Source organism: Rhinatrema bivittatum, chromosome 7 (genome assembly GCF_901001135.1).
Source record: "Rhinatrema bivittatum chromosome 7, aRhiBiv1.1, whole genome shotgun sequence".
Classification (NCBI taxonomy): Eukaryota; Metazoa; Chordata; class Amphibia; order Gymnophiona; family Rhinatrematidae; genus Rhinatrema; species Rhinatrema bivittatum.
This window is the reverse complement of record NC_042621.1, coordinates 46,659,081-46,674,241: the sequence shown is the minus strand read 5'-3', so window position 1 is coordinate 46,674,241 and position 15,161 is coordinate 46,659,081. Positions and strand designations below refer to the sequence as shown.

The 15,161-nt window shown below is 43.5% G+C and overlaps 1 protein-coding gene across 1 annotated transcript in view; it reads left to right on the top strand.

Annotated features, from left to right (window-relative positions):
- The window catches only part of LOC115095095 (B-cadherin-like), a 190,260-nt gene that overhangs the window by 68,529 nt on the left and 106,570 nt on the right, over positions 1-15,161 (top strand). Inside the window, exons 3-10 of the mRNA XM_029608324.1 lie at positions 562-770; positions 1,351-1,500; positions 1,737-1,892; positions 3,577-3,721; positions 11,278-11,486; positions 12,067-12,216; positions 12,450-12,605; positions 14,289-14,433. Coding sequence (XP_029464184.1) covers positions 562-770; positions 1,351-1,500; positions 1,737-1,892; positions 3,577-3,721; positions 11,278-11,486; positions 12,067-12,216; positions 12,450-12,605; positions 14,289-14,433 — 1,320 coding nt within the window. The remainder of the gene's footprint in view (positions 1-561; positions 771-1,350; positions 1,501-1,736; positions 1,893-3,576; positions 3,722-11,277; positions 11,487-12,066; positions 12,217-12,449; positions 12,606-14,288; positions 14,434-15,161) is intronic.

Sequence of the window (15,161 nt, the reverse complement as noted above, 5' to 3'; positions counted from 1 at the left end):
CGTGGTCAGGATCCAAACAGGAGAGGCAGACCTCATGTTCATCACAAGATATTTTCTTGCAGCAGTGAGGACAAAGATGAAAAAAAAACAAATGCCCTTCTTAGAATGATTGTTAGACATGATCGAAATATGAGGAGAGAGATCTGACCTAACTGTTTGTGGCAGCAGACTTAGAGACTCAAGGGTGGAGAGGAGTGTGTAACAGCTATTGGTGCCAACTGAGTGACCATGCACCAAAAGTTCTAGAATAATCAGCTACAGATCAGGCCCGAGTTAATGACGTTGGATGATGAAATCCTGTTAGTGTGACTGTTGTCCTGCTTGTCCATGGAAAACCTGCAGAGGCTAGAAGTATGGGGAAAGTCTGATTTGATACTTCTGCTGTTCTGCATCCTATCTCAACTGACACATTTCTGCCCTTCTAATATGGCTCCTCTGATAATTTTTCTAATTGCAAGTGTAGTTCTCATGCTGGAAGGTTAATTATCCAGTTCTTTGTGGCTTTCTAAAGTTTGCATCCTTCAGGACAGTGTTTTGGTTTTTTTTTTCCCTTCCTTATAGTGAACTTTCACGACTGCACAGGACACAGAGCAGTGCTGTACAAATCTGAGGTTCACTGGCTGAAAGTAAGGCCAGACGGAAGACTCTTGATAAACAGAAACCTGCAGCTCAATGGCGGGAAGAAAAGCGCTTTCATTCATGCCCGGGATTCTGCTGGCCAAATGTTTTCTGCCAAAGTCACGCTGAGAGGCCATGGCCATCACATGCAGGTATCGTAGGGCCAGTGTGTGTTCAATAAACCTATTCTAGCTCATCAGGACATGTAAGGGTTCAGCTACTACCAGATCTTTCCTCTCGCTCTTCGCTACTGGAACTTGGAACTGGGACCAAATACATTCAAGAGTTTATCTGATTTTAGACCAGTAGTCCCCAAGCTCGGTGGGGTTTTCAGGTTTGCCACAAGGAATATGCATGAAGTGTGTGTGCATTCACTGCCTCTGTTGTATGTGGCTAGATCTCGTGCATATTCCTTGTGGCAATCCTGAAAACACCACACTGGGTTGGGGCTCTCAAGGACAGAGTTTGGGGACCCTGTAATCTAGACCGTCCTCCCTATAGGAGCACTGTCTGTTAAACTGAATGAAAAATGTTACAGCTGTGCAAATTATCTTTCACTAAATCGTCCAAAGGGGTATAAACAAATGTTTCCACCTCTACAAGTCTGCCTCTCATATTTAAAACCACCTCTATTCCCTTCCCCCAGCATTTTGTGCTCTGACATCAGCCCTGCAAGGTTAGTGTTGATTTGGTCTTTAGCTGCTTCATCCATTTTTCTAATCCTTTCTGCAGGAGTTCTCGATGGGGGAACAGGGAAATCCCCAGGTACTGACGTTCCCAGAGTCCAGCCCTGGCCTGAAGAGACACAAGCGAGACTGGGTTATCCCTCCCATCTCATTGACAGAAAAAGCAAAGGGTCCTTTCCCCATATTTGTGGTTAAGGTAGGGGAAGTGATTCTACAGATTCTGAGGGAATATAATTTTTGTATGTATTGTTTTTCTTTAGAAAAATTATTCAACTGTATCTGGAGATGCCAAGTGTTTGACAGTGAGGATGAGACATTAACAGCCTGATCTTGTGAATTCCCTTTCCTAAGAGATGTGGCTGGGGGGGCAGCCATTATGGGCAATTCACCAATCAAATCTGGTCTTTCTGATTCCTGCCTGTTCCTTTTCAGATTAAATCAAACAGGGACAAAGAGATCAAGGTTTTCTACAGCATCACGGGACAAGGTGCAGACACCCCTCCAGAAGGTCTCTTCACTATTAATCGAGAAACTGGTGACGTGTTTGTGCACCAGGAGCTGGACCGAGAAAAACAAGCAACCTATACTGTGAGTGGTGGGTTTTTTTGTTTAATTTTACAATTTAGGGGACCAGACTAACAGCAGCCTGACCATCCAGCAAAGAGGCGTAGAGCTCCTGAGTGGATGCTGCTGTAGTACACAGACCTATTTTAAGCTTAAAATGGCATCCAGCCAGGAAGCCAGGCTGCCCCAATGATACCAGTGCTTAGAAGGAGTGAATTAATAATGTTCACTCTTGTGTGCTGTGCTATAAATTTCAGTCCCCTGCATTATATGTTCCTATAAAATATGCAAACTTGTTGGCTGAAGAAAGGGATGTCCTGTGATGGTTCAAGACATTCTTAGATGGTTCAAGACATTCTTAGAAAACAGAGGTTTCAAAGTTAAAATCCACAACAAAGAATCCCCCAGATACCCATCTTCACAAGGAGTTCCTCAGGGTTCCTCTCTCTCACCAACACTTTTCAACTTATACCTTCTCCCGCTTTGCCAACTGCTAAACAAATTGAACCTAAAACACTTCATATTCGCCGACGATGTCCAGATTGTGATCCCCATCAAAGAATCCATCACTAAAGCTCTAGAACTTTGGGAAAACTGTTTTCAAGAAATTAACGATCTCTTATCCAGCTTAAATCTTATTCTAAACCAATCAAAAAGCGAATTCATGCTAATCTCTCCAGATAATTGCAAAATCACTACAAACCCGCCAGCCAACTTGCAAATCTCAAAAGTAAGAGATTTAGGAGTTTCTATAGACAACCGGCTAAATTTAAAATCGTTTATCAACCAAACAACCAAAGACTGCTTCCACAAACTGCACGTATTAAAAAGAATAAAACCCCTATTTCATTTCCATGATTATAGAACAGTGCTCCAAGCAATAATATTTGCGAAAATTGATTACTGCAACTCTATCCTTCTAGGCCTCCCATCATCCCACACTAAACCTCTCCAAATGATACAGAACACGGCAGCAAGAATTCTAACAAACAAAAGGAGAAGAGATCACATTACACCAGTCCTCAAAGACCTTCACTGGTTACCAATCCACTACAGAATAATTCATAAGTCCCTCACCACAATCTACAAAAATATACATGGACTGGCTCCACTCCATCTACAAATAGCTCTCAAAAAACATTCCTCCAACAGACCCATCAGAGAAGCATATAGAGAATATCTACAAGTACCTCACAACAATACCACCCAACATATAACATTGAGAGATCGGGCCTTCTCCACAGCAGGTCCCCCACTATGGAACTCAATCCCCTTAGAATTACGACAGGAACCATGTCTTCCAACCTTCAGGAAGAGACTTAAAACATGGCTGTTCATGAAAGCATTTCCGGACCCTTAATGATTCACTTCCATCAAATGCAGCAACACTGAGCATCTTCTATTAAACTGAAACAGACAATACCAACCAATCACTACAATGTTTTACTTCTTGTTAAACTTTTTATCTCTCCTCTAACTCTAATCCCAGTTAGAATAACCCCTGTTTTATTGTAACTTTTTCTTCTACGCACTTGTTATACTTTTGTAATGTATACTCTTACGTTTTAGCTATGTACGTTATAATGTATTGCTCACCCCCTTGTTTTATGTAAACCGACATGATACGAACTGCCGTGAATGCCGGTATAGAAAAACACAAATACATAAATAAATAAATAAAATAAAATGGTTTGTTTTTGCTGTACAGCTTTTGGCCCATGCCGTATCCTCAAACGGCGAAGCTGTCGAAGACCCTATGGAGATCGTCGTAAATGTGTTAGACCAGAATGATAACTATCCGGTGTTCACAGAGAGCATCTTCAGGGGCTCTGTCCCAGAAGGATCGCAGCCAGGTGTGTACACGGATGTAATCTCCAAATCTGGATGTGCTAGGAGTAGCTTTCCTAGGACAGGGAATTGACTGGAGCAGTGAGAAGCATGGTACAAGGACCCTGAGAGCATAGGGAGTCCAGAGGATGAAAGACATTTGAATAGAGATTTAGCTATGAAATTGTAAAGTGTGTTTGAAACTGAAAACCCTGTCAGACTGGGAGCAGATCACTAGCACCATTTAGGTGATGTGTTCCCAGGATGGCCTGATCACAGTGTACTCTGAAAGGGCAAAGCAGTTTGCAATAAAATGTCTTCACGAGCTTTGTTTTACTGTATTCCCTGGAGAGCCATAGATATTAAAATTGCTCAGACAATGGACAAGAAACATCTACCCTCACTGTAGTTACTTGTTAGGTTCCATATTAGGAGTTCCTGCCTTTTCTCATATCAATTCGGAGGCTCCTCATGCTAAGGAACTAACTCTAGATGCTAACTCTAGATGTGCACACTCACATAGTTAGGCCAAAAACTTATCCACCTAACTCTTAATATCTGAGTTATCCAGATAAGTTATTCACCTAACTCTGACACCACAGAATTCTTCCAACATTCCACTTTCTTACGGGTCTGTACAGTACGGTGGAGCGCACTGTTAACCTGGGTTTGGACTTGCGTTTTCGACACACTAGCTTTACCCCTTATACCAGAGCTTTCCAAACTTTTCATGTTGGTGACTCACTTTTTAGACAAACATAATTTCGGGACACAGTAATTCAGTCTACTAGCAAACCAAAGGTTAAATGAACGAAATGTATTTCGACAATTTATGTATGTTTCCTTAAATATATACATAATAAAATGTTTCACGACACAACATATCTTGTGAAAACCTTTCATTTATATTAAAAATATATAATCCAAGATTAATGTTATTGTTATAATTTGAGTAACAATAATAAAACAAAGTTATTGTGGTGTTCAATTTACCTCTTTAATGAGATATATGAGCTTGATGGGATGAACACAGCTTTTGAATATTTGGTGTTAATAAAAAAGTCCAAAGGGTCTTCTGCATAATTTTAAAAAGCTGGCCAGTTTCACACTATATAATTATTTGATAGCCTCATTCAACTAATTCTAGATGGCTATGAGAGTGAAGTCTGGAATTTATAGGAAGGGACAAAATGTCAATATAAATCCTGCACCTCCAGTTCTGTAACTCTGTGCATCCATTGAAATTCCCCCAAACAATGGAACTTGGATGTTTCCCTTACAGCTCATCATACTAAAAGATATTTTCAAATGCTGGTGTCACCTCACAGTAACAACAGCACAAACACCTTCCACTGCCAGGCACATTGTGAACTAAAATAAAACCTCGCAAAAAAAACCACTCAAAATCTATACTGCAATCCCATTGTAACATAACAGTAACACCAAGGACTCAAACAACAATAACCCTACCTGTGAAAAAGCAAGGGTAAATATTACACTGGGTCCTAGAATACCAATACACCACCTACTGAGGAAACAAAACCAACCCAATTGCTATAGATCCCTATGCTAGCAGAATCTCTCATCATGGTCACACACACAGAGCAGAGACAGACCCTCACCAAATACAGAATACAAAATAAAGGAGCACAAATTAGACAAAAACTGAAATGGAAACCCCAAGAAGCTAGACTCTGTGTATTAACAATGGAAAAACAGAATCACCATTCCTCATAAAACAAATAAAATCAAGAAACATAAAGCATCAGTTATAATAGTAAAACCATACTAAAAATACTTTTAAAACTACTGGTAAATAGAATTTCTATTAATTAAAATCATATACATTTTTTACAATTTCCCAAACACCAATAAAATATTTCAAAACAGCACATATATCAAATAACACCCAATAATTAAAACTAATAAGGATTTTAAAAAGCCCCTGCTGTCCATACATGGGAGCTCTTGATTTCGTCACCCTGATATTGTCCAGGATTAGGAGGTTATCCTCTCACACACTCACATGTCCCTTCTCTCTCACACATACACTGTCACATACATACACATTCATGCTCTTATACCCACCATAACCTCTCGCTCTCACAGACACTGACACACTCTCAGGCTCTAAGACACTCTCTCCCCCTCCACACACCCCCCTCCACACAAACTCTTACTCCCCTGGATTTTCTCATACACACACTCTCTCTGGCTCCCTCACATACACACAAACACACACACAACCAGGCAAGCTCCTAGTCATTCTCACACACTGAAACTGACCCCCAGGCAGGCTCCCATTCATTTTCACACCACTCCCTTACCATCCCCCAGGCATGCACATATTCATTCTCACACACACAGACCCCAGGCAGGCACCAATTCATTCTCACACACACACATACACCACACACAGGCTGGCACCTATTCTCACACATACAAACCCCAGGAAGACACCCATACATTCTCATACACAGACACACCCTCAGGCAGGCACCCATGCATTCACACACATACACCCCCAGGCAGACTCCCATTCATACACATGCACACACTAAAGGCAGACCCCCTCTCTTTCTTTTGCCAGCAACCTCGGAGCCTCTCTCATTCCTCTGCTGCCACTGTTACTGATGCCGCATGGCTATTGGGGAGGCGCTGATTGTTGCTGTTGGCACTGAAGCCCATTCTGCTGCCTCCTCTGTGCAGGCCCTGTGGGTTTCCACTTCCTCCATGTTGATCTCGTACATTGTGAGATCCGCATACAGAAAGTGCTACTCTTGCACATTACCAAAGATTACATGTGCCAATCAGTAAAAAGTAATTTATTTTGTTTTTTTACCTTTGCTGTCTGATCTTAGTTTTCTAATCGGTTGGTCACAGGCTTTTTTGTTCCACCTCCTTTTCCATGGACAAGCAGGATAACGGTCACACTAATGGGACTCCCCAGCTGAGAGAAGAGAAGCAGAAAGGCAGCCCAGATAGGAATTGCAATCTTGGTGGATGCAGCAAATAGGTAAAAAGGAAGCTGTGTGGAGAACTGCAGAGCCAAAACAATCAGAAGAGGAAGCCCTATTCAGCAGTAGTGGTGAATGAAAGTGTGAACAGAAGCTCAACAGAGCTGATAGAGGCAGCAGTAATAGCCCAAGAGCAGACTTGGTGAGCTGTGATCTGGCCAGGATGGGACGGAGCCCTGGAAGGAGTAGCAGAAAGTGGAAACAGCTGGTCAGCCATCTGAAGATGGTCTGTTTCTGGACAGAAGACCCAGTCTTGTTGGGATCATAGACAAAAAAATTGAGCATGTCTGGGAAGACTGGGTGCGGTGGAGGTAAATATGAGGAGCCCACATACGGTCCAAGGTATGTAGGTGGGCATCAGCCTGAATCAGATGAGGAGGGTAGAACATCGGGAGGATGACTACCTGGTTCAGATGAAACTGCAAGATCACCTTAGGGAAGAATTTTGGGTGCATATGAAGTACCACATTATCCATGAAAAACTGTGTGTAAGGTGGGTAGGTCACCAGGGCATGGAATTTGCTGATGCAGCAAGCTGAGATGATCACCACAAAGAAGGCTACCTTCCAGCAAGGACATGTGAGGGGGGGCCAACTCCAGAGGTTCAAATGGGGCCACTTTGAGACAGTCCAGAACAAATGTGAGGTCCCATTGCACTGGTGGGAGCTTGAATGTGCAACAGGCTCTGTACACTGCAAGGAGTTCCAGTAGCTTGATGTGAAGCATCTGTTCCATGGGTGTCCAAGAACCTTGTGTGAACAGCTGGAGAAGATGAGCACCTCAGCTGAAAAGGGACGCATCCATCATTAAAAATGAGGTCAACTGGAGGTGTATGAATGGTCCTCCCAGCATACAGAAAATGGTCCATGAGCCATAGTGGGAGGTCTTGGAGAACATGACTGGGTATTGGAATCTAAGATCCGAGAACATATTTCCTTTGAAGCCAATGCAAAAGGAGGTGCCACTGAAGTGAGACATGAAGAGTCTCATACGAGGGACAAGGCAATCATGGAGGCCGTGTGGCCTAGTAGGCGAGGGAGGAGCCTGACTGTTACCCAAGTGTGGCTGTGAAAGAAGAACCAGCTTCTAGAGCACATGTCCACTCTGAGGTGGCAGAGAGGCATGGCAGGAGGGCATATCTGACAGTGCCCTGATGAACTCCAAATCTTGGGACAGAGCCATTTGAGACTTAGAATAGCTGGCCAGGAAGCCCAAGCGGTGGATAGTACTGGCAACCTGAAGAGCATGGCGGCAGGTGATTGTGGTGGAAGAGCTTGCCACAAGCCAATCATCCTGGTATGGTAAGACAAGTATGAGCTGCTACCACAACCAAGCACTTAGTGGAGCAGTGGAAAAACTGAAGGGCAGGGCCCAGAACTGAAAGTGAAGGTCCTGGACCACATACTGGGGGGGTACTGATGATGGGACAGGTAGATGAGGACGTGTGTGTGTGTGTGTAAGCATCCTTTAAATCCAAGAAGGTGAGCCAATCCCTTTCCTGAGCAAGGGAAAGATGGTCACAAGAGTTAATGCGGAACTTCTCCCAACGGAGAAAGAGGTTCAGTTCCCTGAGGTCAATTCCTGGGAATTAAGTAGAAATAGAAGGCTTGGCCCAAAAGGTATGAGGGAACAGGGTCTACCACTCAGACTGAGATGTTGAATTTCCCTGCTGAGAACAGGAAGCTGATCCAGAGGACAGGAGAAGGTGGTAGATGGGAGTGGAAATCCAGGTAATAACGTTTGGCCATAATGCTGAGCACCAAATATTCCGATATTATGTCCTTTCATGCCTCCAAAACATCTGCCAACATCCTGCCATCAGAATGGTTGGGATTGGGTTTGGAGGCAGAGGGGAACCGTCAAACAAATTAGCAAAGACAGCAAGGAGGACTGTTGGCCCTGGTGGTGGAAGGTATCTCGTGAGTGAGAGCAAGTCAGAGCAGAAGGAGCAGAGTATTAAGACTGCCGTGGCCAATATTGGGAGTAGGCCAGAGGGAACAGACGACATTGAGCAAGGAAGTAAAGAAAACTGTAGTAGCTGTAAGAAGGTGTACATTAATAGGAATAAGGAGAGAAAATGAGTGCATAGCCTAGGCTTGATCCTTAAGATGTGTGTTACCACAGAAAAGGGTTTGACAGGAACAAGGCATATCTGCCAGTTTTTCATGGATGTTGTCCCTTAGGCCAGATGCACGGAACCAGGCCATGTGACAAGTGGCAATTGTAGTAGCAGATGCTCAGGAGGCAGTGTCCAAGACATAAGATGAACAAGTAAGGTGTTTCATACAGTCCAAGGCATTGGCCAACAACTGTTGTGCCTCCGGGAGAAACATATGCAGGAAGCTGAGTAAAAACATCCTGAAGTTTCTTAAGAAATGTATATTAAGTATTAAGTCGTCTGGACCTGATGAGCCGCAATCCTCGAAATAAGGGACACAGACTGGAAAACGCTTCTACCAACAGCATCAATGAAAAGAGAAACTTCTTTCTTGGGGGCGCAGAAGCCCCAGATCATCAGCGGTCTGGTGGGATCTGGCCATGAGAATGCCCTGGTCAGGGCTAAACCTTGTATTTGGAGTCTGCGGACTTCAATACCACTGGAACTGTGAAAGTAGTAGTCCAGAGTTTACGCTGAGCATCTTGAAGAGCATCGTGCATTGGGACAGCACAAGCCCGCTTGGGTGGCTGGAGGAGCTAGAACACATTCTAGTGGGTCTTTGAGCAGTGTCCCTAAGGCTAAAGCTATTCACCTTGGCTAATTTGGTGAGGAAGATGGAATTTGTAGTCATTAGATGAAGTAGCTCCACTAGAGGCATCCGGCAAGGGTGGTGAGGAAATTGACAAGTAGACTGGTGAATACCGAGAGCCCAAGGAATTAACGGGCCGGAAACATGGCCAAGGTGGAGCAGGGGACAGTTGCTCATGTGGAGGTGACTTGGCATGTGGTGATGGTGATGGTGAAGTGGAGAGGGGTCACCCAAGAGGGCATATATCAGTGAAGTACCCTTTCATAAAGGCCTCCCAATGATCCTGACAGGATCCAAACAGTCTGGAGTAGAAATGGGCTGTGGCAAATATTGAACTGTACTAGAGTCCCTAGAGGAATTGGACAATTGGGAAGGTCACCACCAGGCAGGAGCCCTCTCGAGAACAGATCTATAGCATGTGAGGGAGGCAAAAAGTTAGTCGGTGGTTGGTTTTGGTTGCGTAGAGATGGATGATGTTTGACCATAGTAACTGCCTTCAAGGAATGGGGCAGCACTGAGCTCTCAGAAGCAGAGGCAGACTTGCGGCCCTCTTTTGAAGCACATCGACGATGGCTGTGTGTACCGAAAGGCCGGATGTGGTGCTGATTTAAAAGTCAATGGCTTAGGTTTTGATTTTGAAATGTAGTGCTCTGGCACCTTGGCTGGTGTGGAGCATTTCTGTGCTTCAGATGATGCAGTTTACTTTGGCGCCTTTTGCACAGTCTATTTTGATGTTTTCATCAGTATGGTGAGCTTTAGTGCCTCAGTCAGTGCTGAAGACTTGTGTAACTTTGAATGGTTGTGTCCATGTCCTGGGAAAGGTGATGGTTTCTCTGCACCATGGGAACATACTGCAGCAGTATTTCTGGGTTTGTGTGACTTAGATTTGGCAGCAGGTTTTGGTGCTAAGCTGTCTGCACTATGTGATGAAGTCTTACTGGAAGTAATTGTCAGCACTGAGGCTTCAATGGTATAGGAGGCTTCAGAATGTTGTGCAGAGCAGGAGAGGAGGAATGCGGCTGGAATCCTGGATCACTTTCCACTCCACGCAGTCTGAGATATATAGTGGAGACAAGTCAACAATCTTAGCTCCGAGAACGAAACTTCCGTTGATGGCGAGGGAGAGAAGACTCCGGTGAAGCACCATACTTAGGTTTGGAATGCACCTAGGCCTGAAGGAACTCATGCTTCATTTTCAAATTCCTGTAGCAGCGAGCTTTAGGGGTCATGCCACCACAGGGCTTGCAATTGGAGGAGTCGTGGTCAGGATCCAAACAGGAGAGGCAGACCTCATGTTCATCACAAGATATTTTCTTGCAGCAGTGAGGACAAAGATGAAAAAAAAACAAATGCCCTTCTTAGAATGATTGTTAGACATGATCGAAATATGAGGAGAGAGATCTGACCTAACTGTTTGTGGCAGCAGACTTAGAGACTCAAGGGTGGAGAGGAGTGTGTAACAGCTATTGGTGCCAACTGAGTGACCATGCACCAAAAGTTCTAGAATAATCAGCTACAGATCAGGCCCGAGTTAATGACGTTGGATGATGAAATCCTGTTAGTGTGACTGTTGTCCTGCTTGTCCATGGAAAACCTGCAGAGGCTAGAAGTATGGGGAAAGTCTGATTTGATACTTCTGCTGTTCTGCATCCTATCTCAACTGACACATTTCTGCCCTTCTAATATGGCTCCTCTGATAATTTTTCTAATTGCAAGTGTAGTTCTCATGCTGGAAGGTTAATTATCCAGTTCTTTGTGGCTTTCTAAAGTTTGCATCCTTCAGGACAGTGTTTTGGTTTTTTTTTCCCTTCCTTATAGTGAACTTTCACGACTGCACAGGACACAGAGCAGTGCTGTACAAATCTGAGGTTCACTGGCTGAAAGTAAGGCCAGACGGAAGACTCTTGATAAACAGAAACCTGCAGCTCAATGGCGGGAAGAAAAGCGCTTTCATTCATGCCCGGGATTCTGCTGGCCAAATGTTTTCTGCCAAAGTCACGCTGAGAGGCCATGGCCATCACATGCAGGTATCGTAGGGCCAGTGTGTGTTCAATAAACCTATTCTAGCTCATCAGGACATGTAAGGGTTCAGCTACTACCAGATCTTTCCTCTCGCTCTTCGCTACTGGAACTTGGAACTGGGACCAAATACATTCAAGAGTTTATCTGATTTTAGACCAGTAGTCCCCAAGCTCGGTGGGGTTTTCAGGTTTGCCACAAGGAATATGCATGAAGTGTGTGTGCATTCACTGCCTCTGTTGTATGTGGCTAGATCTCGTGCATATTCCTTGTGGCAATCCTGAAAACACCACACTGGGTTGGGGCTCTCAAGGACAGAGTTTGGGGACCCTGTAATCTAGACCGTCCTCCCTATAGGAGCACTGTCTGTTAAACTGAATGAAAAATGTTACAGCTGTGCAAATTATCTTTCACTAAATCGTCCAAAGGGGTATAAACAAATGTTTCCACCTCTACAAGTCTGCCTCTCATATTTAAAACCACCTCTATTCCCTTCCCCCAGCATTTTGTGCTCTGACATCAGCCCTGCAAGGTTAGTGTTGATTTGGTCTTTAGCTGCTTCATCCATTTTTCTAATCCTTTCTGCAGGAGTTCTCGATGGGGGAACAGGGAAATCCCCAGGTACTGACGTTCCCAGAGTCCAGCCCTGGCCTGAAGAGACACAAGCGAGACTGGGTTATCCCTCCCATCTCATTGACAGAAAAAGCAAAGGGTCCTTTCCCCATATTTGTGGTTAAGGTAGGGGAAGTGATTCTACAGATTGAGGGAATATAATTTTTGTATGTATTGTTTTTCTTTAGAAAAATTATTCAACTGTATCTGGAGATGCCAAGTGTTTGACAGTGAGGATGAGACATTAACAGCCTGATCTTGTGAATTCCCTTTCCTAAGAGATGTGGCTGGGGGGCAGCCATTATGGGCAATTCACCAATCAAATCTGGTCTTTCTGATTCCTGCCTGTTCCTTTTCAGATTAAATCAAACAGGGACAAAGAGATCAAGGTTTTCTACAGCATCACGGGACAAGGTGCAGACACCCCTCCAGAAGGTCTCTTCACTATTAATCGAGAAACTGGTGACGTGTTTGTGCACCAGGAGCTGGACCGAGAAAAACAAGCAACCTATACTGTGAGTGGTGGGTTTTTTTGTTTAATTTTACAATTTAGGGGACCAGACTAACAGCAGCCTGACCATCCAGCAAAGAGGCGTAGAGCTCCTGAGTGGATGCTGCTGTAGTACACAGACCTATTTTAAGCTTAAAATGGCATCCAGCCAGGAAGCCAGGCTGCCCCAATGATACCAGTGCTTAGAAGGAGTGAATTAATAATGTTCACTCTTGTGTGCTGTGCTATAAATTTCAGTCCCCTGCATTATATGTTCCTATAAAATATGCAAACTTGTTGGCTGAAGAAAGGGATGTCCTGTGATGGTTCAAGACATTCTTAGATGGTTCAAGACATTCTTAGAAAACAGAGGTTTCAAAGTTAAAATCCACAACAAAGAATCCCCCAGATACCCATCTTCACAAGGAGTTCCTCAGGGTTCCTCTCTCTCACCAACACTTTTCAACTTATACCTTCTCCCGCTTTGCCAACTGCTAAACAAATTGAACCTAAAACACTTCATATTCGCCGACGATGTCCAGATTGTGATCCCCATCAAAGAATCCATCACTAAAGCTCTAGAACTTTGGGAAAACTGTTTTCAAGAAATTAACGATCTCTTATCCAGCTTAAATCTTATTCTAAACCAATCAAAAAGCGAATTCATGCTAATCTCTCCAGATAATTGCAAAATCACTACAAACCCGCCAGCCAACTTGCAAATCTCAAAAGTAAGAGATTTAGGAGTTTCTATAGACAACCGGCTAAATTTAAAATCGTTTATCAACCAAACAACCAAAGACTGCTTCCACAAACTGCACGTATTAAAAAGAATAAAACCCCTATTTCATTTCCATGATTATAGAACAGTGCTCCAAGCAATAATATTTGCGAAAATTGATTACTGCAACTCTATCCTTCTAGGCCTCCCATCATCCCACACTAAACCTCTCCAAATGATACAGAACACGGCAGCAAGAATTCTAACAAACAAAAGGAGAAGAGATCACATTACACCAGTCCTCAAAGACCTTCACTGGTTACCAATCCACTACAGAATAATTCATAAGTCCCTCACCACAATCTACAAAAATATACATGGACTGGCTCCACTCCATCTACAAATAGCTCTCAAAAAACATTCCTCCAACAGACCCATCAGAGAAGCATATAGAGAATATCTACAAGTACCTCACAACAATACCACCCAACATATAACATTGAGAGATCGGGCCTTCTCCACAGCAGGTCCCCCACTATGGAACTCAATCCCCTTAGAATTACGACAGGAACCATGTCTTCCAACCTTCAGGAAGAGACTTAAAACATGGCTGTTCATGAAAGCATTTCCGGACCCTTAATGATTCACTTCCATCAAATGCAGCAACACTGAGCATCTTCTATTAAACTGAAACAGACAATACCAACCAATCACTACAATGTTTTACTTCTTGTTAAACTTTTTATCTCTCCTCTAACTCTAATCCCAGTTAGAATAACCCCTGTTTTATTGTAACTTTTTCTTCTACGCACTTGTTATACTTTTGTAATGTATACTCTTACGTTTTAGCTATGTACGTTATAATGTATTGCTCACCCCCTTGTTTTATGTAAACCGACATGATACGAACTGCCGTGAATGCCGGTATAGAAAAACACAAATACATAAATAAATAATAAAATAAAATGGTTTGTTTTTGCTGTACAGCTTTTGGCCCATGCCGTATCCTCAAACGGCGAAGCTGTCGAAGACCCTATGGAGATCGTCGTAAATGTGTTAGACCAGAATGATAACTATCCGGTGTTCACAGAGAGCATCTTCAGGGGCTCTGTCCCAGAAGGATCGCAGCCAGGTGTGTACACGGATGTAATCTCCAAATCTGGATGTGCTAGGAGTAGCTTTCCTAGGACAGGGAATTGACTGGAGCAGTGAGAAGCATGGTACAAGGACCCTGAGAGCATAGGGAGTCCAGAGGATGAAAGACATTTGAATAGAGATTTAGCTATGAAATTGTAAAGTGTGTTTGAAACTGAAAACCCTGTCAGACTGGGAGCAGATCACTAGCACCATTTAGGTGATGTGTTCCCAGGATGGCCTGATCACAGTGTACTCTGAAAGGGCAAAGCAGTTTGCAATAAAATGTCTTCACGAGCTTTGTTTTACTGTATTCCCTGGAGAGCCATAGATATTAAAATTGCTCAGACAATGGACAAGAAACATCTACCCTCACTGTAGTTACTTGTTAGGTTCCATATTAGGAGTTCCTGCCTTTTCTCATATCAATTCGGAGGCTCCTCATGCTAAGGAACTAACTCTAGATGCTAACTCTAGATGTGCACACTCACATAGTTAGGCCAAAAACTTATCCACCTAACTCTTAATATCTGAGTTATCCAGATAAGTTATTCACCTAACTCTGACACCACAGAATTCTTCCAACATTCCACTTTCTTACGGGTCTGTACAGTACGGTGGAGCGCACTGTTAACCTGGGTTTGGACTTGCGTTTTCGACACACTAGCTTTACCCCTTATACCAGAGCTTTCCAAACTTTTCATGTTGGTGACTCACTTTTTAGAC